General features: G+C 33.3%; 2 protein-coding genes across 2 annotated transcripts; one reads left to right on the top strand and one right to left on the bottom strand.

The window, feature by feature from the left end:
• Nucleotides 1–1385: 1385 nt before the first annotated feature.
• LOC143591978 (ferredoxin-dependent glutamate synthase 1, chloroplastic/mitochondrial-like) lies at nucleotides 1386–15978 on the bottom strand. The gene is made up of 33 exons (XM_077072015.1): nucleotides 15545–15978; nucleotides 13582–13894; nucleotides 12162–12604; nucleotides 11437–11568; nucleotides 11260–11358; nucleotides 10805–10875; nucleotides 10388–10484; nucleotides 10234–10326; nucleotides 9920–10065; nucleotides 9555–9714; nucleotides 9364–9474; nucleotides 9065–9280; nucleotides 8830–8987; nucleotides 8509–8638; nucleotides 8362–8420; nucleotides 8173–8278; nucleotides 7839–7935; nucleotides 7645–7760; nucleotides 7349–7546; nucleotides 7131–7241; nucleotides 6238–6477; nucleotides 6037–6135; nucleotides 5861–5956; nucleotides 5595–5792; nucleotides 4825–4899; nucleotides 4594–4722; nucleotides 4423–4521; nucleotides 3512–3654; nucleotides 3336–3429; nucleotides 2659–2897; nucleotides 2160–2238; nucleotides 1977–2060; nucleotides 1386–1886 (listed from the first exon to the last, which is right to left on the bottom strand). Exons 1-33 carry the CDS (start codon nucleotides 15791–15793, stop codon nucleotides 1725–1727), a joined length of 4842 nt encoding a protein of 1613 aa, XP_076928130.1. The 5' UTR covers nucleotides 15794–15978; the 3' UTR covers nucleotides 1386–1724.
• Nucleotides 15979–23173: 7195 nt separating this feature from the next.
• LOC143591983 (uncharacterized) lies at nucleotides 23174–24775 on the top strand. The gene is made up of 2 exons (XM_077072019.1): nucleotides 23174–23498; nucleotides 23652–24775. Exons 1-2 carry the CDS (start codon nucleotides 23174–23176, stop codon nucleotides 24773–24775), a joined length of 1449 nt encoding a protein of 482 aa, XP_076928134.1.
• The last annotated feature ends 315 nt before the right edge of the window (nucleotides 24776–25090 follow it).

The following is a 25090-nucleotide window of genomic DNA, read 5'->3' as shown; positions in this document are numbered from 1 at the left end:
GACACACGGCGGAGGTGCAAAGGAAGAGAAGAAATATTATTATTGTTATCGGTGGTGGTGGTGGATATTATTTTGGTTTTGGGTCTAGTCGGCAGCAATGAATCCATTTTGTTTATTTATTTATTTTTAAATAAATGCATTGTTTTTAACTTTTTATCTCAAAAATCCTTTCAATTTTCAAAAACTAAATAAATACATTTTAGTTTTATGATTTTATCAGAAAATATTTCCAGGAAGTAATGAAACACTGACATGAAAATAATTAGGTGTGGTATGTAAACAGTGTCTTTATGCGTGATTAAAGATTTGATTTTTATGATTTGTATTTTATCAAATGTTATGTAGCCTACTAATATATGTAAAACAGTGTCTCTTCACATGACTAAAGATTTGAGTTCCATGATTTGCTCCATATATTTAATGGTTATATCAAACACTTATTGTATGGGAGTTAAGCTTGGTTTTTTATACGAACAAATATGATTGTATTAGGTTGAACAATTCAAACAATCAACTTAATGCATGTCAAACAACTATAATGGACATTAGTAGTTTTATTTCATAATTTGTAGTGGTTTTTGTTTTAACGTCTAAAATTCTTCTTTAAAACGTGTGCGCGTCCGGCCGGGGGGGGGGGGGGTTCTTTCACAATAGTCAGATTGATGCTGATAATAAGAAAGAAATGTATCAACTAATATTAAATAAGTTTTTTGTAACAATTATTCTACGAGTTAACTCTCTTTAACTTATAAATTCACTCGTGTTTTAATATCATCCAATTGTTGTGGAAATTTTCATAAGTAGTAGTTTATAAAACTTGATTAATATTAATGACTTATTTTTTGTTGTTAATAGTAACAAGGTAAATAAATATTTAACTAAATTTTGACAGAGTTGAATAAAAATTAATTACCAAACCATCCATTAATTATATGTGGCATTCTTTGAGTGTAGGTAAAGTTAATTAAAGGGTTAGATTTAATTATCAAGTTTTGATTAATTATCTAAATTGCTTTATTATTTTATTTGCATATAGTCTAATGAGTTTAGGTTAGGTTATAAATACCAAGTTATGATATGAATTGTACTTCAGGTTTTTGAGTCCGCATTTGAATTAATAAAATATTTAAAACTTTATTTCAAACACCACGATCATTTATTCTGTTAATACCAACTCACGTACGTGATTAACTTACCGATGTATCTCTTTATCAATTGTCAATTGCACAGATTCGATAGACGGCCAATAAATTCTAGAACATAAAAATGACCTCTAAAAGCAAGTAAATAGATTTGACACAAAATACGTTAACTGAGAGTAAACTAGACTATTATTGCACACACTTAACCTATTTATTGCATTCTAATTTAATCAAAACTATACATTAACAACCATAATAACCGATTTCATTACACATATAAAGGATTATAGGGTTCTTATCCTTGCACAAAAGTTCATTTATTCAAATATTGTACCCCAAGAATTTACATTTACATTTCTTGAACCACCTCTAAGGCCTATACATTTTCACACCTTCAAAAGGGTATGTTTTTCAATCAACCAAACAAACCAGACAACTAAACCATAACTTTTTCCAACATAATCTTCTAACGCCTTTGACCATTACTCGAGTCAAATCTTAATGAATCTACTTGGTCAACACTCGAGTCAAAAAGAATCGTTTTCAACTAAACAAGGGTTTTAGAGATGAAAATTGGCGGTTTTAGGTAGATTGCACGGTCACCTGCCCAGCAGCTGTTGGTTCATATTCAGCACAAGCCTCAGGTGTGTCTTCCTCACTTGGTGGGACCAACTGCCAAAATAGAGGTAAATATTTGTCCCATTCTTTCAAGATAGCGGAACCTTTCGTGCTCCCGGTTTTTTCCTACACGCACGTAAAGAATTTGTTAGCTTACAAACCGGTTATGTGATATATATAAATATATATATGTGCGTGTATGGATTTTGTACTTACAACATGTGCTTCAATAAGGCTCTTTAGCTGCATCTGCCCCACAGGCGCAACCACTCTCTGGATTTTCACAATCTCTTTGTTTATCTGTCACGATTATATAAAAAACATTTAATTATTTAAAAACCAAAACTTAGCATCATAAATAAATTAATAAATAGCTATAATTTTATGCATAATATGAACCTTGGGAATGAGAGTATCGTCATCATCAAGTATATATGCCAAACCTCCCGTCATACCAGCTGCCACATTACGGCCAACCCTGAAAAATATAAAAAAAAAGTTGTTAATGAAAATAATTAAAGGTGACCATTTTGATCCGTTTATCCGTAAATGAGACAATGTGGGTTATATTTAACAAGATAGAAAAATGAGTCAGAGGCAGTCCAAAGTGTAGTTAATGTAGAAATCTCCCAAATCATTTTATTCAAAATATCATATTATAATAACATAATATATGTAATTATATTTGACCATTTAATATTCAACAAAAACCGTTTTGGCCCATTACTCAACCTGTCACCAGCATTTAAAACATGTTTTTCTGTTTAAACTTGTAATAACCAAATAATAGATTATTAATCACTAGAGGTTTAACAAATTCTGATTATTTAAGAACCAATACACGAAATTAAAAGTATAGGGTGGTTAGGTAATTTTGGTTTAGACTTTAGATACTTACTTTCCTAGAACGACAACACAACCACCGGTCATGTACTCACAACAATGATCTCCGGTGCCCTCCACAACCGCTTGAGCCAGAGAGTTTCTGACAGCAAACCGCTCCCCGGTTTTGCCTCTGACAAAAAGTTGACCACCTGTTGCTCCATATAAACAGGTGTTTCCAACAATTGCAGCTTCTTCAGGAACAAAACCGGTTTTTTCAACAGGTGTCACAACCAATTCACCACCAGCCATACCCTAACAACATAACCAACGACATAAAAATCTATAAAACATTGCAGAATAGTAGAATACTAAAAGTGGGAGCCAATTTTTATAATTTTAGTGCTTAAAACAGCGTAATTTATTTTATTCAAGAAAATAAATTATTCTTTTATGAATATGATTTTTCTAATAATATCCGACACTCTAATTATTATATTCAAAAAAGGTAAATGTTAAAGAAACCCTACTGAATGGCACCTGCATGTTTAAACCCATGCAACAAGTTTGAAAACCTGGTGTTTTGGTCAACACAACTGGCACCTGCCAATTTCATCCCTTATAACAAACTACTAGTTTTGAGCTGCGCTCATTTTGACCATTAGCCAACCCGCATGACCCACTCACTTTGCAACATCAGACATTAAATGATAAAAAAAAAGGACTAAATTCTAATGCAAATTTGTAACAAACCTTTCCAACATAATCATTGGATTCTCCTACTAGTCGTATGTTCATTCCGGGTGTAAGGAAGCACGCAAATGATTGTCCTGCACTCCCTTCAAATCTGGAAAAATAAAAAACAATTTTATATGTATTATTGTTACCTTATAATTTTATAATACTTTTAACTAAAATAAGTGTCTTACGTTATGTTTAGCTGGCCAGCAAAACCAGTATCTCCATACTTCTTTGCAACAACACCTGCTACCCGACCACAAACAGCACGGTCCACATTGTATATCTTGAATGTTTTATTTACCACTTTCTCATTTTCAATTGCTTCTGATATCTGTAAAAAAGGAATTTCAGATATCCATAACCAAGATTCAAATAAAAGTAATTTTTGTACGGGTTGGATTGACCCGAGACGCGTTTTGTACAAAATTTTAGCTTTATTAGAGAGAATTACTATTTCAGATATGACTTTCGAAATTATATTATTTCAATAATGATCACAAGTTTTAATAAAATGATTTATGAGGTTTTATTCTCTAAAAATACATTTTATAGAACTTTCAGCCCATTGTTAAGAGATATAACTATACCCAGATCGACACATTCATAGGAGTTAGGTAACAATCAAAATAGCTTGCATTGACTGGCAATCACTTATGTATCCCTTTTTAATATCATAAATATTTAAAGTAATAAATAAGACCTAAAAACTACCCATTTGAACCCTTAGAACCCAAATTGGCCCATTTCTTAAACAAACTGATAAAACTCAGACATTTGGCAACATTAGCCCATTTGACCTGCTTTAACAAGTAATATAATCTAGAATCTTTTTAACTTTTTTTTATATAAATTAAGTAAAAAGTAAGAAAAATTTAGAACTGAGTTTTACAAATACAAAGGCGGTAAGAAAACTAGTGACAGCCCAACCCAAGTTGGCCTGGCCAATTTCAAACGACCTGTTTCAAACCAAATCTATTTTTACCTATTACGAAAACGACCCAACCTGGTTTTTAAATTTTAACATGACCCATTTAAAAGTGCTATATTTTGACCCTGACCCGTTACCGACCCGCCCATTTAAGCCACTTCTAAGAATTACCTCGGGGTCTGAAAGTAAAATGTCATCCAAGACCGGACCGTTACAATGAACCTCCTGCTTCCTAATAGTTGTGCTACTCCATTTTGGGAACCCAACATTCTGAAAAATAAAATATTATATTTTGACACAATGCACATATAAAAAATCATAACAAATCCATATATTGCATACCGAAAGAACATAGCCGAGATCAAGATGCTGAGTTTTTACTAATGAAATGTCTCGAGGTCTTAATAACTCTGTATGCCCAATAATATCATCAAGCTTTTCATATCCCAGTTGAGCCAACGTGCTTCTAACCTGTTTATGAAATAACTTTTTATCGTGTTTCTTTTCTATAGATAATAATGATAATTCTTATCTAGCACGATAATACATTAAAACTTTAAAAGAAAAAATTACCTCTTCAGCAACATACAGAAAGTAGTTCACAAGATCACCAGGTACACCGGGGAAACGAGCTCTTAGTTCTTCTCGCTGAGAAATAGAATTAAATGAAGTATATTAAAACCCAATTGTTTAGTGAAATATAAAACACATTATTTTTTAGTATAGGGAAATTTCAACTAGGCCTGTAAGCGAACCGACCAAACACAAACGAAGCATGTTCATTTTAACCAAACAAACAATCGAACATAAACAATTAGATAAACGAGGTTTCTTGTTCGTATTCGTTCGTTATGAAAATGAGTGTTTACTTTAATGTTTGTTAGTTAAAGGTATAAACAAACGGTTCACAAAAGTAATCGAACAAACACAATTGAACATAGATGAACGTACATAACTGATTTAAACTCAATTAAAACCAAATGTGAACAATTTGCTGAGCCTAAAAAGTTTTTAAAACTAGACCAGATTGTAACATGCCTAAAAAGTTTATATGAATATATCAACAAGGATATACAAATGATATTGTAAACTAACAAGCAAAAATGAACACAAACGAACGAACATAAACGAAATTAAATGAACAAACATAAATGAACATTCGCGAGCATTAATGATGTGTTCATGTTCGTTCGTTTATTTAATAAACAAACTTCTCGCTGAACGGTTCATCGAATGTTTGGTTCTTTTACAAGCCTAATTTTCAACAAGTTTATTGATAAACACAAAATCCTATTAGACCAGTTACACAACCAGACAGACCCGCCCAATTTCGAGACCCATACCTGACTCGCAACACCAACGGGACAGTTATTTGTGTGACAAATACGGGCCATAACACATCCGGTAGCAATCATAGCAATTGAACCAAAACCATATTCATCAGCACCCATTGCAGCAGCCATGAGAACATCAAATCCACTTTTGAAGCCACCATCAACTCTTAGAATAACCCGTTCCCTAAGCCCGTTTGTAATTAGAGTCTGCAAAAGATCATTTAGATCAATCAAATTACTAAATTTGTAAAATAAAATAATATAAACTAATAAACCTGGTGCGTTTCAGTTAGACCAAGTTCCCAAGGACCACCAGCATGCTTAATTGAACTTATGGGACTTGCCCCGGTCCCCCCATCATGCCCTGATATCTGCAAACAGGGTGAGACTGTAAATATAGCCAGCCATACAGGCATAATTTTAAATTATTTTTTATATAGACTTTAATTACCTGTATGATATCAGCATTACCCTTTGCAACTCCAGAAGCAACAGTGCCAATTCCAGCTTCCGCCACAAGCTTGACCGATACTTTAGCCTTAGGATTTATCTGCTCACATAATATTTGTTACAATCAAATTTTTTATAGTTTACATATTCTTAACTTTTTTTAAATTTAGATGATTAATGCGTTATGAATTATCTTGTTAACCTGATGAAGGTCGTATATTAATTGAGCAAGATCTTCAATGGAATAAATGTCATGATGTGGCGGTGGAGAAATCAGAGGGACTCCGGGTTTTGAATTCCTTAATCTTGCAATATATGCACTGACTTTTTTCCCAGGCAGTTGACCACCTTCACCTGGTTTTGCACCTTGAGCAATTTTGATTTCTATTTGGTCAGCATTGACCAAAAACGTTGGAGTCACACCAAACCGCCCCGATGCAACCTTGAAACATACATATATTTAAATAGTCATTTTATTGTTTCTAGGCTTTTAAAAGGCATTCTGGGAACCGCTGTTGATACATTCGCTGGGAAGTTATTTAACAAGTGAGCATGAATACATGTCACGTTTGTTCATTTATGTTTGATTGTTTATGCTCGTTAGTTTACGTTTGTTTAAGTTCGTTGGTAATATACTTATTGAAATTCTTTTGACCCGTTACCCTATGGTCTAGTTTTGATGACTTTTTAAGCCCAACACACTGTTCTTCACATTTGCTTTTAATTGGTTTAGCTTCACTTATGCTCGTTCATCTATGTTCAGTATCTTCGTGAACCATTCGTTAATACGATTTAACAAACGAACATAAATGAATACAAATAAGTTAATTTTCTAAATGAACAAACACAAACAAGAAAACATCACTCGTTTACTGTTCGTGTTCGACCGTTTGTTCGGTTCAAGTTAAACGAACGAACGCGAACAAATTTGTTTCATAATACAAGAGGAAAAAACTATTATCATTTTCGTATCAAATATCAATAATAATAAATTTTGCCCTTTCCCTTTTATAAGTAGTCAAATTAAAACAAGATGTTGCACTTAAGACAACTGTTAGAAGAGTAAAAATGTTACAAAAAGAATATTCTTTTTACCTGCTTGATGGCACTTGTAGCAAGATCTCCATTTTGAAGACCTTTAAGATGTGGCAGTGTAGGAGAGTATCCATCCACAACATCAGAAAGTGGGGTCCACCGAATGGGGTCCTGTAATAAGAAACAAGGTGGCAATTTTGAGTTTTTCTTTGTTTCACGGCAAATGGGTCAATGGGTCATGAGTCATATATAATATTTATAAAGATAATGATGATTACCTCACCACCTTCTCCAGAATTAGATTTCCCGCCAATTCTATTCATCGCAATGGCAATTGCTTCATGGGTTTCCCGAGAAATAGCCCCTAGAGACATGCCACCTGTACAAAACCGTTCAACAATCGACGCAGCAGATTCCACCTTTCCAACTGGAATCGGGGCCCGCTCGCTCTTAAATTCAAAAAGATCACGAATAACCTGTGGTAAAGAATTCACATGATAAGATTAGAAGAATATGACGATGAACAATTAAGTATAAAAATTCGAAAAAGAAATATAATAATATTATTGCTTACATTGATAGGTCGGTTAGCTAGATGCTGCTGGTAAATTGAATATGCACTTTCACGTTTTTCACGAACGGCTTTGTGAAGCAGTTTTGACATCTCAGGGTTGTTTCCATGATATTCACCTATAAATTATGTCGCATTTGTTAAGTATGCATTTATGAGAACGAACCATAAGAATATTAGAATGTGTAAATATATACCTCCTGGTCTCATTTGTATAAATCCAAAATTTTCAAGTCTTTTAGCAGTTTCCTCAGAAAACGCCTTAACCCAAAATGATAAAGTCTCCCTTGCAAGCTGTAACAAAAATCGTCAATTTGATAAATTTACATATCAATGAGTCGATTTGGGTATGTGTGTTATCTTTTAATGTCAAATCGATGACCAAAAAATGAGCCAGAAAGATATTAATTTGCTTTTGGGTATCATTAAGGGTGAGCCCGAGCTCTCGTAAGTTAAAAGAACTGAGCCCGAGCCTAGTCGAGCTCCGGATCAGCTCATTAACACCGTTAGGCATCATGAAATAATATATACCTCATCAAGAGTCAATCCACCAATATTTGACACGCTCCCAGTAAATGCAATATCAACAACTTGTTGTCCCAAACCGTAAATCTCAAATATTTGTGCACCACAATAACTATAAACAAAATTTCAATATAAATAAATAAAAAGTGTAAATGGGTAAAACAAGTAAAACAATTACGGAGTGGGCAAATATACCTTGAAAGCAATGATATACCCATTTTGGATAAAATTTTCATCAAACCAGCATTAACTGCCTGAACATCATAAAGACAGGATAAACTAAATACCCTATTCATAGTTGACTAGTCTATCAAGTGAAAAAGAATATTACTAAATGCAAACCTTTTTGAAGTTGTTTTGAGCCTTTTCAATTGTGACCATTTGCATTTTCCCATTTCGCATGAGGCTTACAGTTTTCTTGCTCAAACGCCATTGTCGACATGTCTCAAATGCCAAGTAAGGACATACAGCACTACAAACAGAAAACAACAAAATTCATAAATATTAACATATCAAATAAATAATGTATCAAAATACGGCTATTTATTGATTTAAGATCCAATTGTTTGAGAAAGCAACTTAGAAGGTTGTAAACATTTTAAGTACACTTTGGGTGACACTTAAACTTTATAAATGAATGAAAAATTTAACTTAAAAGTATACCTTGCACCATATCCAATCAAACAAGCAAAGTGATGTGTACTAAAGCATTGAGCAGTGTCAGCAACAATAGATGCAGACATTCGCAACCCGTTTTGTATTAAATGCTGGTGAACCGCACCTACAGCAAGTAGTATCGGGACGGCTGGACGTGTGGCTTCCTGTCAGTTACACACACATATAAACAATATACATATGTATATAAATGTGTGTGCATGTATATACACACGATGCTTACTAGTTCATCAGCTCTGTCAGAGAGAACAAGCAGCTGGCAGCCATTTCTAACAGCTTCATCAGCAGCTTCACAGATCTTATTCAGTGTTTTCCCCAATGAACCATCAAGCCCCTTTCTTATGTCAAAAAATGTTGGTATAGTTTGGGCTTTCAAGATAGGATCCTTGAATAATGATTCAAGCTCACTCTCATTAAGTACCGGGCTGGACAAAGTCACCTGCCCAAAATATTATACCATGCGCATAAACTTTTAGGAAAATGATAATAAAGAAAGTAACTTTTAAGGTTTTGCAGATTTACCTGAGAGGCATTCTCAGGTCCAACTTCTAATATGTTTCCACGCTTACCAAGATTGACTTCCAGTGACATCACTAATCCTTCTCTAAGTGGATCAATTGCAGGATTTGTGACCTGTTGATGACTTATGATACTTAATATTATAAATTGTTAGAAAAAGTGCGGAATAATGAAATAAAGATATTGTAAGAAACCTGAGCAAACCGTTGTTTGAAATAATCATAAAGCATATGTGATCTTTGAGATAAGACAGCTAATGGGATATCATCTCCCATGCAAAATGTAGGTTCTTTCCCTTCTGAAGCCATGCTTTCAATAACCATTTGGACATCCTCACTAGAGTAACCGAATGCCCTAATCACATTAAAGTCAATCGGTCAAAGAACTTTTTAAAGACGTGGACTTTTAAAACCTTAATGAAAAGTTGCATTTTTTATAAAGACTAATGACTTCATACAAAAAAGAAGCTAAAAAATTTAATCAAGACAAGATCGATTTAATTAGGTCATAATTATGACTACAAAGGCAATAATGTTACAGTAACAATATAAATTCTTACTGTTGATGACGTAATATTATTTCATTTTCCATAGTTGGGGATGAGAGGAAATTTGCAGGCTCCAAATTTCTCGTGTTTTCTGCTATCCACTTTCCATAAGGACTTGATAAAGCAACTCTTTTCTTAACCTCAGTATTCTCATAAACCTGTTCAATTGTCAACAAATATTCCCTTTTTATGATCAGTTTCAGATAAAATTACAGCCCAAATCAGCCCATTCAAACATAAACGGGTTAAAACGGCATCTAGTAAATGATATAATGCTAACAAATAGTTCCAATTGAGACACAGGTTAAAGGTATATTGATACAAACCTGGCCATCGATTAGATCAACAGTAATCATCATCCCTGGACCTAAACGCCCTTTCATTGTAACTTTTGAATCGTCAATTGGTACAACTCCCACCTACGTTAATATAAGGGTTAGTAGGTAACTAAAAATCAGCCTTAAAAAGTTAAAAATTTACCTCCGATGCAACATAGACAACATTGTCAGAAGTCTTCCAATATCTAGCAGGGCGAAGTCCGTTTCGGTCAAGACACGCACCAACTGTCTTCCCATCACTGTTTTGAAACACAAGTTTTTGTTGAGTTTTATAAATAAACAAAGCATATATATAATTAATGTCTAAAATAATAGTGATATTCACGCAGGCAATTGAGAGAATCGTTAAAGAAGTTACAAATCCAGAAAAGTTTTTTATATCTAGAATCTTTTATTACGTCGCATACCTACAGTTGCATACAATAAACAAGTAAACCATGCTTATAATGAAAAGTGGACCAAATTTATAATCCTAAAGTCAAAATCATCTGTCATATAAGACATTAATTATGGCCAATATATTTCAAATTGATGGTGAAAATAAAAAAGTTTTTTTTACCTAAATAAGAGCAAAGCAGGTCCATCCCAAGCCTCCATTTGACCCTTGTAATAGTTGTAGAAATCAACAACCTAAAAAAAATTAAAGGTGTAAGTTTACAACTCAAAAAATTGATTAAAAAATTAAAAAGCCCTGAAAAAAGCTAACAATTTAGCATCAACCAAAACTTGGAGTTCCAATTTCAAATTTCCCAAAATTTCAAAATATTTAATTTTCTCCGGCCTACACGTGAATCACATAAAATCGAGGATTTCCGTTAATCTGGTGATGACACTTAATAAGGGATTTTTGTATTTCAGGCAAGTTTCTTATTTTGAATTTTTTTAACCGAACTTTCATGTTTAGAAACAACTATTAAACATAATATTTTCCTAAGGAACCAACAGTGACTATTTTCTTTCTGTTTACAAAATAAAATGAAAAAAAAAACAAGGCATGAGTTTCAACATATATACCTCAGGATATTTGTTTGACAAAGTTGGATGATTTTTATACGCCTCGGGGACAAGAATCATCATAGATTCCTCAGGAGTACGACCACTTCGTATAAACAACTAAAGAAAAAAAGACTTTATCAGTTAAAGAATACTAATAATAAAATGAAAATGAATAAAAGGCATGTTGTGTCTTACTTCTGCTGCACTGTCAAGATTTGCTGAATCAGATGCCTTGGGATTTCCAAAAGGTCGAATTTCATTTTCACGCCCACGCCATACGGGTGACTTAATCGAATTTTCTCGAGATTGCATCCAGTTTAAGTTTCCCTGCATTAATTTTTTAAAATAAACAAATTCTTTGAATCTCATGAAAATAATCAAGACCAACTGCAATATTAGAATAAAGCTGAGGTGGCAATTTGACCCATTAACTAATAAACGTGTAACTCCTTGTATGGGTTGGAAGTCTCCCAAGGTGAATTTTAATACATAAAACCTCCTAATCAAATTAGATTATTATGAACATAACGTAATTTCTCTAAATGCATTTGACAAACTAATTATTTATAAAAAGTGTTTCAGGTCAATCCAACCTGACCGAGTGACCGGTACCAAAAAAATTACAAGTTTTGACCCGAACCCATGTTTACTAATGATGTGCTTTAGGTCAAACAAACGGTTAACCCATAGCGCATCTTTAATACATAAAACCTCATAAGCATTTTATTCAAAAATGAAACTTTGATTCAAATAATTCAAATTATAATCATATGTGACAATTATATTATAGACCATAAGAAAGACACGCACAAGAAAGTAATTCAGGTAATCAAATCGGTCCACGTACTATAAATGACCGATTTTGACCCCAACCCATTTTGACCCTACCTCTTGACTAAGAAAAGTCAATGTATTCTAACCTGTATGGTATTAATCTCTCCATTATGACCCAAAAGCCTCATTGGTTGAGCAAGTGGCCACCTAGGACTCGTGTTTGTACTATACCTCCGGTGATAAATTGCAAAAGGCGATTTATAATCATCACTTTGCAGATCATAGTAAAACTTTCCAAGAACCTCCGATCGAAGCATGCCTTTATAAACTATAGTTCGGTTTGATAACGAACAGAAATAAAGTTCAGTTCCCCATGTTTCTGAACTCGCCTTTTTTTCAATCAATTTTCTACATATATATAATTCCCGTTCAATATCATCAATATCATCTTCTTTAGCAATTTTAACAAAAACTTGTTGTATATTTGGCATTGTTTGTCTTGCATAGTAACCAATGATAGGCTCGTTAACGGGTACAGATCTCCATGCAAGCACCTCAAGACCCTCTTGATTGAATATAGCTTCAATAACTATTTAAACATCACCCAAAAAAAATCAGTTGCGTGTACTCGTGTAGTAAATGATAAAGATTAGATGGGAGAAAAAAAGTTTAAAAAAACGTATTTACATTTTTCACAAAAATAATATTATTCTCAGATTCATATTTAACAGATTATTAAATACCACATCAAATGTCACGTGGTAATATTCATATACACTATATTTAGGCTTGTAAATGAACTGAACATTCATTGAACCGCGTGTGAACCGGTCAGCAAAAAGTTCGTATATTTAATAAATGAACGAACATGAACAAAACTTGTGTTCATTTAGTTAAGCGAACGAACATGAATACATGTCTTTTTAGTTCATTTATGTTCGTGAACATTCGTTTACGTTCGTTCATTTGTATTCATTTGTGTTCACTAATGTTCATCACTTTACTTTTGTTTAAGCTCGTCCGTTTGCGTGCGTTGATATACTCATTTAAACCTTTTAGGCCCATTATAATATAATATAATTTTAATAACTTTTTAGGCCATGCACACTGCCGTTCACATTTACTTTAATTGGTTTTAGCTTATTAAGTTCGTTCGTCTGTGTTCAGTTATGTTCGTTTGTTTACGTTCAGGAACTGTTCATTTATTATTTTATACTGTTAACAAACGAACACGAACACGTTCATTTTCTTAATGAACAAGCTTGAACAAGAAAACCACGTTTATTTATTTGTTATTGTTCGCTCGTTGTTTTGCGTTCGATTTTCTTCGGTTAAGGTTAAGCAACCAAACATGAGCATGCTTCATATGTGTTCGTTCAGTTCCTTTGCAAGCCTAAAACTGCTGATGTGGCGCTGCTTATGCCATGACAACTGCCACATGAGCAAAGAAACTTACAAGAATACCATGAAAAGTTGAGGGAAAAAAATTACAAGAATACCATAACTAACAATTCATGTTTAAAAAGATCATTAATAACTAACAATTACAAGAATACCATAACTAACCAGATTTTGCTTGTTGCAAAAGTTTTTCATCTTGTGGAAGAAATACCATTCCTACCCCTGTATGCAACTGATCAAAGGGAGCAATCCCTTGTTTTCCAGCCCAGTTATTGAAAAATTCCCACGGAATTGAAGTCATCAAACCTGACCCATCACCCGAGTCATTGTCGGCCCCACACCCGCCCCGATGTTCCATGCACCCAAGAGCCGTGAGTGCATCGTGTACTATTTCGTGAGACCCCTTGTTGTCCAAATTAGCAATAAACCCAACCCCACATGCCCCTCGTTCGGCTAATATGTCTTTTAAATTTGCAACCTAGAAAGGGTAAAACACATTGGTCAACACATCATTTAAAGAGACGTCAATCATAATAAAAATGTTACATTAAAGAACCGAGTGACTTGTGTGTATGTGTTTGGTAAAAGTAGCTACAGCTAAAAAGTATATGATGACATAAAAGGGCATACACATGACTATTTATTAGATACGTGATATTTGTTAAAGGGTATTTAGGTGATTTTATCTTCAAAAGCTCGAAGCTTTTTTAACTTTTATCATTCGAACAGGTTTTTTTCCAGTAAGAACTTATTATTCAAAAAATAATAGATTATGACATGTGCTAAACTAAAACATTAAGATTATAATTTATAAACAATGCTAATTTTTCATATGGTCAACAAACAAATAAAATGATATATGTAAGAATACTTGAACCCATAGAAGCTTATGAAGATTAAGTGATCTCATCAAGTTAAAGACTAGTTGATCATATGCATTGACAAGTTAGGTCTTATACTTTGATGCTGATTATCAATTATATGCATGGATAAGTTAGATCTTATACTTTAGTGCTAATTATCAATCATATGCATTCATAAGTTAGGCCTCACATTTTAGTGCTTATTATCAGGCATATGAATATACAAGTTCAGTAGTTAGCATCATCCATTAAAAGGAAAAAGCTTATAACTATGATTCCACATGTTTGTGACTTATAACTGCAATTTGACTATCAAGTGTTTAGCATAACTTCATAAATGATTTTAATAGTCCATCATCATAGTTAGTTGACTATAATTATTTATACAAACAACTTAAGGTCATAGCAAACAAATCAATCCATCAGTACACTGATAGGTTAGGTCTTACAGTAGTTTGACCATAAAGTGTACGTGATTAATTTTAGTTAGTCTAACAATAACTTACATACACAGCTTATATACTTATTCAATCCCAATTTAGTCAACTCTCAGTTTTGAAAAAGCAAACAAATCAATCCATCAATACATAATATAATCAATAAAATCAATCATACAAAAAAATCATCAATCAAAACAACAAATACGTTTATTCATATTTTCAAAACCAGATAACCACTTTTTAGTGTTTGGATAAAAAAAACTGTTTACACTCAACTTAGTCAACTCTCAATTTAGTCAACTCCTACGAATCAATCCAACAATATATAATATAATCAATAAAATGATTAAAATCATTCATCAATTACACAATATCATCATTCAAAACAATCAATAAATATCAATTACTGTACATGAATAACATGAATATACGAGTACAGTAAATAGTTCACATCATCCTATTTAAAGAAAAAAACATGAATCACATGTTGTGACTTACAACAGTAACTTGACTAAAAAGTGTAAACAATAATTTATTTTAATAGCCCATCCCTATTATAATAACTTACATATTTATTAATTTTTTTAAAAGCATATAACCACTTTTTTTAGCATCTAGATGCAGCAGCATACGCATGCTCAATTAAGTCAACTAGTCAAAATTAATCTATCAGTGCAGTGATAAGTTAGGTATTAGTAGTTAATAATATCAGGCAAATGAATCACATGAGTTATTCAATCTCAATTTTGTCAACTCTTAATTTTGACCAGCAATTACATAACATACTCAATTTAGTCAACTCATACGAATCAATCAATCAATTACCTTCGGTTTGGAATCAGCGGAAGCAAGACGATCAAAATCAAGGACCGATTTGATCTCGGACGACCAAAGCCTCTTGCTCCGAAACCCTAAGCCTTTAGAAACCCTAGCACCGGCACTAATTAGCCTCCGATGAGTCCTTTTGGCGCTCAAATTAACAAAATCAGCGAACAAAACGTCAGGTTTGGACGTGAAGACAGACGTAGGGTTTAGGTAACAGCCATTAACATGCGCTAGAGACTGAAGAGACATGCTAGTTACAGATTATACGATCAATTGGATGAGCAAAAGCATAAGCATGTGGTGGAGTTTAGAGAGAGAAAAAAGGGGGGAAATGATCGTGTGGAGAATGAGAGGATGTGAAGATAATAAAATGGGAAATGGGAGAAATTGGGAGCCACTCGAGGGTTTATCTAACCACCTTTCACACAAATGAAAAGCTTGAATGTTTATGGTTGCTTTCATGGAGTGAGTGAGTGAGTGAGTGAGTGAGTGACACATACATAATAATAATAATAATAATAATAATAATAATAATATATTTTAATTTAATGTGGCCTTATGTTACACCGAAGGACGTCATCAATCCTCATAATTGCTTTTTATTCCCTTGGAAATTTATGGAAATGGGGAGAGAATATTATAATAGTAATATACTTTCTAACATCCTACACCTATATCCGTGAGACTCGAACTAATTAGATCTGGTTATATTATAAAAGAATCGGTTATTGGTTATGAGATTACCATTAATCGGGTCGAGGTTGGATAAGACCCGCTTTCACCAATATGAGTGAGCATAAACCCAGTAAGACTTGAACCAATTAGACCCAATTATATTACAATAGGAATGGACAAGTCTGAGAGTATCTTTAGTCGGGTGGGTCAGGGTCGAATAACACTCGTTTTCTTCTATAGGGGTGAGAATAAACCAAGTCAGTGTTGTAAAAGTAGATCTTTAAGGTCGAGTACGCTATAAGGTATGACGCCGAGAAGAGTTTCTTTAGCTCCGTCTAGTTATTAAGAATCGATCAAATGTGGTCAACCTCATCCGGAATCGCATCTAGTCGGTCAACTTGAGCCAAATTTGACTTCAAAAATAAAATAATTTTCATATTTCTATACTATTAAAAAAGGAATATCACGTTTTAAAGTTAATGATTAGCAGATTGTAGAAGAATTTGGTATTTAAAAATGTATTTCTCTTTTATATATTATTATTCACTTATTCTGTTATAAATATTAATATACTTATGACATTTGATATATATATAATATCTAAAAATTAATTCTTTTTATATTTACCATTTCGAGTAATTCGAGTACATCCAACTACCCAGTCAGCCGCCTAGGATCCGCCTAGCTACTTTTACAACCTTTAACCCAGTAAAACCTGAACCGATCAGACTCGATTATTTACAACATGGTTGGTTTCATTCTCCTTAGATTACCGTTAACCGGGTCCGGGTCGGACAAGACTCATTTGCTCCTACAGGGGTGAGCATAGACCCAATAAGATCCGAACCAATCAAACCATGTTCGGTTTCCCGGTCCTGACAATACCATTTATTGGGTTCGGGTATTGCGGGAAAGACTCGTTTGCTCACCCCTAAATAGACGCGTATGAATTGATATTGTGACTAGAAAAACATTCGATATTAAGACTTAACTGGAGAGCCTTGGTTATATAATCTTTCTGATATATGAGTTTAGTTTAAATTAGTTTGTTATGATGCTATTGATAGGGTATATAATGTGACATAATGGTTACATACATGCACCAAAAGACGTCATCAATAATCATAATTGGTTTATTATTCTCTTTTGATATTGAGAATTGAGAGAGAATATTATAATTGTAATATGCGGTGTAATATCCGGCCGGTATTGATTGATTTTGTGACTAAAGAGTATTCGATATTGTTTAGTTTAGAAATTTTCATGTCCAGTTCTAATCCATTGTTGACGTCTTGTTTTTGAGTTTTTTAATCAAGGAAAGAAAAGGAAAGAAGATTAAAGGACAAGAAATATAAGGGAAGTGAATAAAATTTTTCTTTATTAGGTGTGTTCTTGAATTAGAAATAAATTAGAGGAAAAGAAAGGATAACTATAAGGATAACTATGTTAAAAAATAGTTATCCTTAGAAATCATCTTATTTTTTGAAGGATAACTTATTGGGAAAATAGATTAATTTAATCCCTCCTATCCCTTTCCTTTCCATCCTAAAATAAACTCATGAACACCCATTTTTTAACTATCGTTAGTTTTCTTTTTCATTCCCTCCTTTAAAAAAACTCAAGAACAGGTCATCACCATGTTGACCGGCCTCTATTATGTTATCTTTGTTCTTATGTTAATAGTGTCTTTAATGCTCATTTATATGGATAGTACTAGGGATGGGCAAATTCGGGACTGGTACCGGTTGGTACCGGTGTCGTACCGGTACCGGTCCCGAAATCGGTACCGATTTGGTACCGTCGGTACCAACGTTTTGAGTTTCGGTACCGGTACGATACACGATTTGGTACCGTCGGTACCAACGTTTTGAGTTTCGGTACCGGTACGATACGGGACCGGTATTTCCCGAAATTTCCCGGAATTTTACCTTAATACCGGTACCGTCCCGGTCCCGTCCCGGTACCAGTACCGAACCGAATATTTCGGTACCGAATTTGATAATCAATTAATCATAACATGCGATATAATATCATAATTGTTTTATTCTATTTTGATAATCAATTAATCATAACATGCGATATAATATCATACCAAAAGTAATTGATCTTGTGATTGAAAAAATATTCAATGTTGTTTGGCCTTTTATTTCTCGACTATCGCCTTAGCTGACCAACCTCGGTTATATTATATTCTTATATATAATATGAGAGAGAGAGAGAGAGAGAGAGAGAACATATGGCAGAGGAGGGAGTTGTGTGTTTGTGGCCGGTCATAAAGCAAATTGATTTAGGTTAGTATTACCAGAAGACATGCTAATAGATGAAAATTGTAATTCATTGTTTCTTTTAATACCATTCTGACTTTCTGTACACACCCGTCAATTAGAGTTTTTTTCAATCGTACATAACTGTTTGGTAGTCTGTTAATAATTTTATTAAAAGAATACTTAGAATTGGTTAGAGGTAAAGTTTGTTTGGTTAACTAAAAATATATCCTTTATCTTTTAATGGTTAATTTTAAAAACATGTTGAATGATTTAAATATTATCTCTTACTTAGTCTAACCTTTTATTGATTTAGCACAATACTATCAAACAACAAATTAAACTATAAGTTTTGTTACTTATTAAATTATTTTATGGGTTTCACCCATACATAGTATTTATTCTATTAAACATAACAACAATTAAAATACCATTTTTGTCATGTGTGCTATAAAAGTGTTAATTTGTAGGTTAAAAGAGGAAAATCTTCATAAAGTAGGTGATTCCAAAAATGGTAGGAAGTGTTTAGAATGAGGATCTCATTTGTGTTCTTTTAACGAATTTAATGCGTTGTAACTTGGAAGTCCATTTATTTAGTTATATACTCCTTTTCACGTAATCATTTATTTCATAAATTGAGATTCTACCTAATCTTTTAAGACTTAAATTATAAAAAACCTTATTTATTTTTTTGAATGGCACTAGTGAAACCAGTTCTTAAGACACCCAAAAGGCTTATCATTCACATAGAATTCACCTTACATGAGTTTGATTCATAAAATAGTGGTGTTCTTCCCCTATCAATGATATAAATTTGTTGCAATCGAATCGTGACCTCATAAGGTTTCTGCAAAATTCTCGTCACCTGTGTGGTTCGAACCCCGATACATCCTCTTTGTCTCACACTTAACCTAACACATTTGGCAACTGAGTCAAATTAAGAATCATTGACAATAACTAGGATGAAATTTTTATATAGAGGTTTGATTTTTTTATTTTTTTAACTATTTTTATAAGAAAAAAAGGTTTTTAAGAGATTCAATATTTTAATTAACAATTCTCGGTTGTATAATTTTGTGTGACATAAGTTATAAAAACAGCCTAGCTTCAAAAGTAATAATTTATGTGATACTTCAATTCCCAATAATGATTTATTATCAATAGAAAATCATAGCCGGTTCATGCTTTCGGATTTATGTGGTCTAAACTAATCGTTTACGTTGTCGTTTTAAATGTTAAATAGGTTGTTTGGAACCTAGTAATATCGTCATTTATTTACATCAAGGATAACTTAATCATTTGCAGTTATACATTTCAAACTTTTAGTTTGAATTCATGTATTTGAATACATATATGGGGACACCTTCAACACATAATCAGTATTAAGCAAAGACCACAAGAAGCGTATAAACACTTATACGTAGTGCATGAACGGCAATTCATAAATGGTGAGAGAGACAGTGACAGTTAAATAACCGTTATATTATCATATTTAAAGTTATAAGTAAATATTAGTGATAGTTAAAAAACCGTCATATTAACATATTTATAGTTATAGGTAATAAACACCAAAAGAGTTTATATGAATTAAGTTAAAAAAGATATGTGAGGTAATAAGTAAATTTTTATATTTTCTCACATTTTTCTAGTTAAAGTTGATCAATTATCTAAAAAACTTATATATACTACACTTTTTGAGATTCATAAACATGGATATTTGACCTTAGCATTATTAGTTGAATAAAAAAAATTGGTACATGTCCAAGTCCAACAATTTATTTTTCTTTCTATATTTGGAATTGTTCCACATAATTTAGCGATAGAAAGTTAGAAACAATACACTCTTCATCAGGTGTCCTTTGTTGTCCATTTTTGGAAAGTAAAAAATAGAGTTTTCTTATAAAAGTTGTTGTAAGCAAATTTGTATAGGTTGATAGTTTGGTTTTTCATAGAAAAAATGGCAAAGAGTTAGGCATTGGTGTAAGCTACCGAGTTTTTTATTCCTTTGTCATCTGGGACCTCCTCAGCATTCATATAAACCTTCCATCCAATTCAGTCAAAAGACAAGTTGTTCACACGGTCATTCTTACCTTATGTTGGTGTATTTGAAAATGAAAGATGTCTCTCTAGAATGGTTAGACTAATGTAAAATTGGTATATGAACTATATTTTAATGTATAACGTTTGGTGTTGCGATAGTTTCTCTAACTTCTTGCTAGTCTTGCTCGTTTATTGAATCCTTTAGTCGTCCAAATAATTTTATTTCTTACAAAACAATTAGTTTAACAACCTTGTCCATTTTTTATGGAAGTGTGAACCCCCCCCCCCCCCCCCCGGACAGTCCGTCACGCACACAGAGATTTTTGTACGCAAAAAACTAACATGACTGATGATTTGATGACATACATATAACTACTGTATGTAGGTGGGAAGGAAGTAAGCTATCTAACATAGCATGCCGGTTCTTTAATTATTATTATTTGATTGTTGGATGATGTTAGCATACTGGTTTTGTACAATTGTTTATTAGTTTAATTGTAAAAAAAATATTATTATTATCTATAAACTTTTTACTCGTGAGCCTGAAACATGACTCAAATTGGTTTATAAAAAGAGTTGCGTCTTAAATTTAGTTTGGCTTGAGCTCGTTTAAACTCAACACGATTTAAGAACTTGAGAAAATGATATAGAATAGTTAACAAGTAGCTCCATTTGTCATTTTATTTATAGTATTATAGTGTTTTAACTCTTTATGGTTTAGCATATGGGTGGTGGGCCGATGGCTATTATTTTAGTAGTCCTTTTCTGGATCAAAGGGGTAAGTTGGACAAAAAGTAATATAAAAAATATAGATTGAAGGACAATGATAACAAAAGTATTTAGTAATCAAAGGGTAATCAAGATATTAAACATAGTACGGCTAATTTAAATATAGTTCTGGTCAAAGAATATGTCTAAAACTAATGTGAACAGATTATGGGATTTTTTTAACACATGGAATCCGGTGTTTTACTTGTTTGCTTGTCTCAATCATTACTTAATTACTCAAACTTGGTTTCTTAAAGCCTTATTCAAGCTTGAATGAGCTCGAGATTCCGTTAGAGCTTACGCACATAATAAAAGGGCTAAGAGACAAGAGCCCATGTTTCATTGTTCGACTCTGACTAGGCTCGCAAGGCTACAATGATGATTTGGGACTAATCCAGGGGCGGATCTACGGTAGTAACGGGTGGTTCCGCGGAACCACCCGAGTTTCGAAATTATAGTGTATTTATATATAGAAAATAATAAAGGAACCACCCTATAAATTATACAGGAACCATCTTAAAAACATATAAAGTGCATGCCCGGCTGGTAGTTTGTGGGTTTGTAACCCGGAGGTCGCAGGTTCTATTCCCGTTTTTAATAGTTTTTTTTTTTACTAAGTTACCCTAACTGATGTTAGGGTTTTTTATAACATAAGCAAAGCAGCTGCAGCGCCTCTGGCCTCTCTTGAGTCTCTTCGCAAATCGCAAACAGGCAACCAACAACACTACAGCACGCAGCCAGCCACTGCCCAGCCCACTGATCACCGTCCACCGCCGTCCGCTGCCCACTGCCCACTGACCACCGTCCACCCTCAGCCACTCCCGCTGCCTACTGCCCACTGACCACCGTCCACTGCCCACTGACCACCGTCCACCGCCGTCCCTATCAGTCTCGAATCCTCCCGGCTCCCACTTTGAAGGTAATAATTTATTTTTAAATGTTAATTGTTCATAAATCATAATTGTTAAGTGTTATTAACACTTAACTGTTAGATTATTGTTCATAATTGTTAGGTGTTATTAACTACTTAATTGTTAAGCTATTTGTTAAATTTAGTTTTAGTTTGTTAGATTATTGGTTTTAATTTGTTAGTTTGTTAGTTTTTGTTAGTTTCTTAGTTTTAAATTTGTTAGTTTGAAATTGTTGATTTGTAGGTATTTTGAATATGAAGAAATATTATCAAAGTGAACCATCGAACCTTGGATCATCATCTTCAAGTAGTAAACCATTAAAAATAAATTTGGATGATCTACCATGGGATCCTTCCGAAAGACAACCAATTTCATCTTATCACCCAAGTCAAAAAGATGAAATTAGACGGGCATATCTACTTAGAGGTCCATGTCAACCAACCGGGCATGATTGTCCTCTAACAAATTTTAGTGGTAAATTAAGACGCTTTAATAAGGAATGGTACACTAGTGAATTTGGAAATTGGTTGGAATATAGTGTCAAAGCGGATAAAGTGTATTGTTTGCATTGTTACTTGTTTAAGGAAAGTGGACAAAATGATGCATTTCTAAGTGAAGGATTGTGATGTTGGAATAGGTGTCGGGAGAAATTTAGCAATCATGTTGGAAAAATCAATAGTTTTCACAACAAAGCACGTAGAAAGGGGAAAGACTTACTTAACCAAGCTCAGTCTATACATGTGGCCATTGATAAGGGAACAGATCTACATAAAAAACAATATAGAATCCGATTACATGCTTCGGCTAGACTTACCAAAGCATTGTTGAATGGTTCATTAGATTTTCGTGGTCATGATGAGTCCGAAGAATCTCTTTACAGGAGAAATTTTATTGAGTTCTTAAAAGTGTTTGGAGAACTAAGTGAAGAAATTGGTAAGGTTATATTGGGTAATGCTCCCGGGAATAATCAAATGACGTCTCCATCAATCCAGAAAGAACTTTGTAATTGTTTTGCAGAAGAAGTATTAAAGAGGATATTTGAAGAACTTAATGATGATGTCTTTTCCATATTAGTTGATGAATTGAGAGATATTTCTAAAAAAGAACAAATGGCCGTGGTTTTAAGATATGTTGATAAATTAGGATTTGTGAAGGAGCGATTTATTGGCCTTGTTCATGTTATGGAAACAACCGCGTTATCTCTTAAAGCTGCAATTGATGACCTATTTGCTCGCCACAACTTGAGTATTGGTAGAGTAAGAGGCCAAGGATATGACGGTGCAAGCAACATGTCCGGTGAGTTTAATGGTTTGAAAGCTTTAATTTTGAAAGAAAATTCTTCGGCATATTATGTTCATTGTTTTGCTCACAAACTTCAACTTGTTGTTGTGGGCCTTGCAACCAAACATTATGAGATTTACAGACTTTATAAAGAATTATCAAATTTAGTAAATGTTGTTGGTGGATCTTGTAAAAGAATAGATTTGTTAAGAGAAAGTCAAAGAGAAAGTTTGGGATTGAATTCGGAAGTTGAAACCGGAAGTGGAAAGAATCAAGAATTGTCACTTGCAAGAGCTGGGGATACACGTTGGAGTTCTCATGAAAAAACAATTCTCCGTTTGCTTACTTTATATCCTAGTATTATTGACGTGCTTGAATATATAGAAAAATCGGGAGAGTTTTCAAATTACCAAAATGAATCACGTGGGCTTCAAGAATTCATAAAAACTTTTAATTTTGTATTTTATTTACATTTGATGAAATACATTTTGGGTGTTACTAACACATTGTGTCAAACGCTTCAAAGAAAAGATCAAGATATGTTGAATGCAGTTAAGCTAGTTAAGTTAACTGATGAAGGCCTAAAAAGGTATCGACTTGAAGGTTTTGACTTACTTTTGGAAGATGTCACATCCTTTTGTGAAAAATATGAAATTGAAGTGGTTGATATGGAAGCCAAGTATGTTGACCCGAGATTTAAAAGAAAGAAGACCGGTATCACCAATCGTCATCATTATGTGGTTAATAATTTCAACACGGTTCTCGATATGCAAATTCAAGAGCTTGGAAGCCGCTTTAATGAGGTAACCACTAAATTGCTTACTAATATGAGTTCTTTGAGCCCGTCTTGTAATTTTAGTGCCTTTAGTAAAGTAAACTTGATAAACTTGGCCGAGATGTATCCATGTGATTTTGATTTTGATGAAAAGGATAAGTTTGTATATGAACTTGGCCACTACATTACTAACGTGAAAGAAGATAAGCGGTTTTCCAACTTGAGTGGCTTAGGTGATCTTGCTAAAATGATGGTGAAAACAAGATTACACATTGATTATCCGTTAGTGTATCGTTTAATAAAGTTATCATTGGTTTTGCCGGTTGCAACGGCAAGTGTTGAAAGATGTTTTTCTTCAATGAAGAATGTGAAAACGGATTTGCGTAATAGGATGGGTGATGAATGCATGAACGATTCTTGCATTTGTTACATTGAAAGGGAATTCCTCCAACAAGTTTCGGTTGAAGAAGTAATGCAACGATTTCAAAAGATGAAGACTCGTAGGGAACAACTATAAGCATTTTTTTTTAATTCATAAAGACTATTGTATTGATATTATGTGTTTTTTAATTTCTAATGACGGTGTCTCTTTTATTATTTTATCGTATTTTTATTATGAACCGACCCGAACCTCAAACCGACCCGGATTTTTATATACCCGACTCGGTGAAATTGAAACATATAAAAGTAGTGCACCACCCAAAAAAAATTCCTGGATCCGCCACTGGACTAATCTACTATTGAACAAACATATGAATCATGTGAGAAACAGACACCTTTAGAAACGAGTACAAAAAGGCGAGTAAAGCATAAAAAATATCCCTACAAGTTA

The sequence above is a fragment of the Bidens hawaiensis genome, unplaced genomic scaffold, assembly GCF_021521415.1.
Source record: "Bidens hawaiensis isolate Kalapana, Puna unplaced genomic scaffold, B.hawaiensis_p1.1 tig00040231_1, whole genome shotgun sequence".
Taxonomy (NCBI): Eukaryota; Viridiplantae; Streptophyta; class Magnoliopsida; order Asterales; family Asteraceae; genus Bidens; species Bidens hawaiensis.
This window is presented reverse-complemented; position numbering and strand designations above follow the sequence as displayed.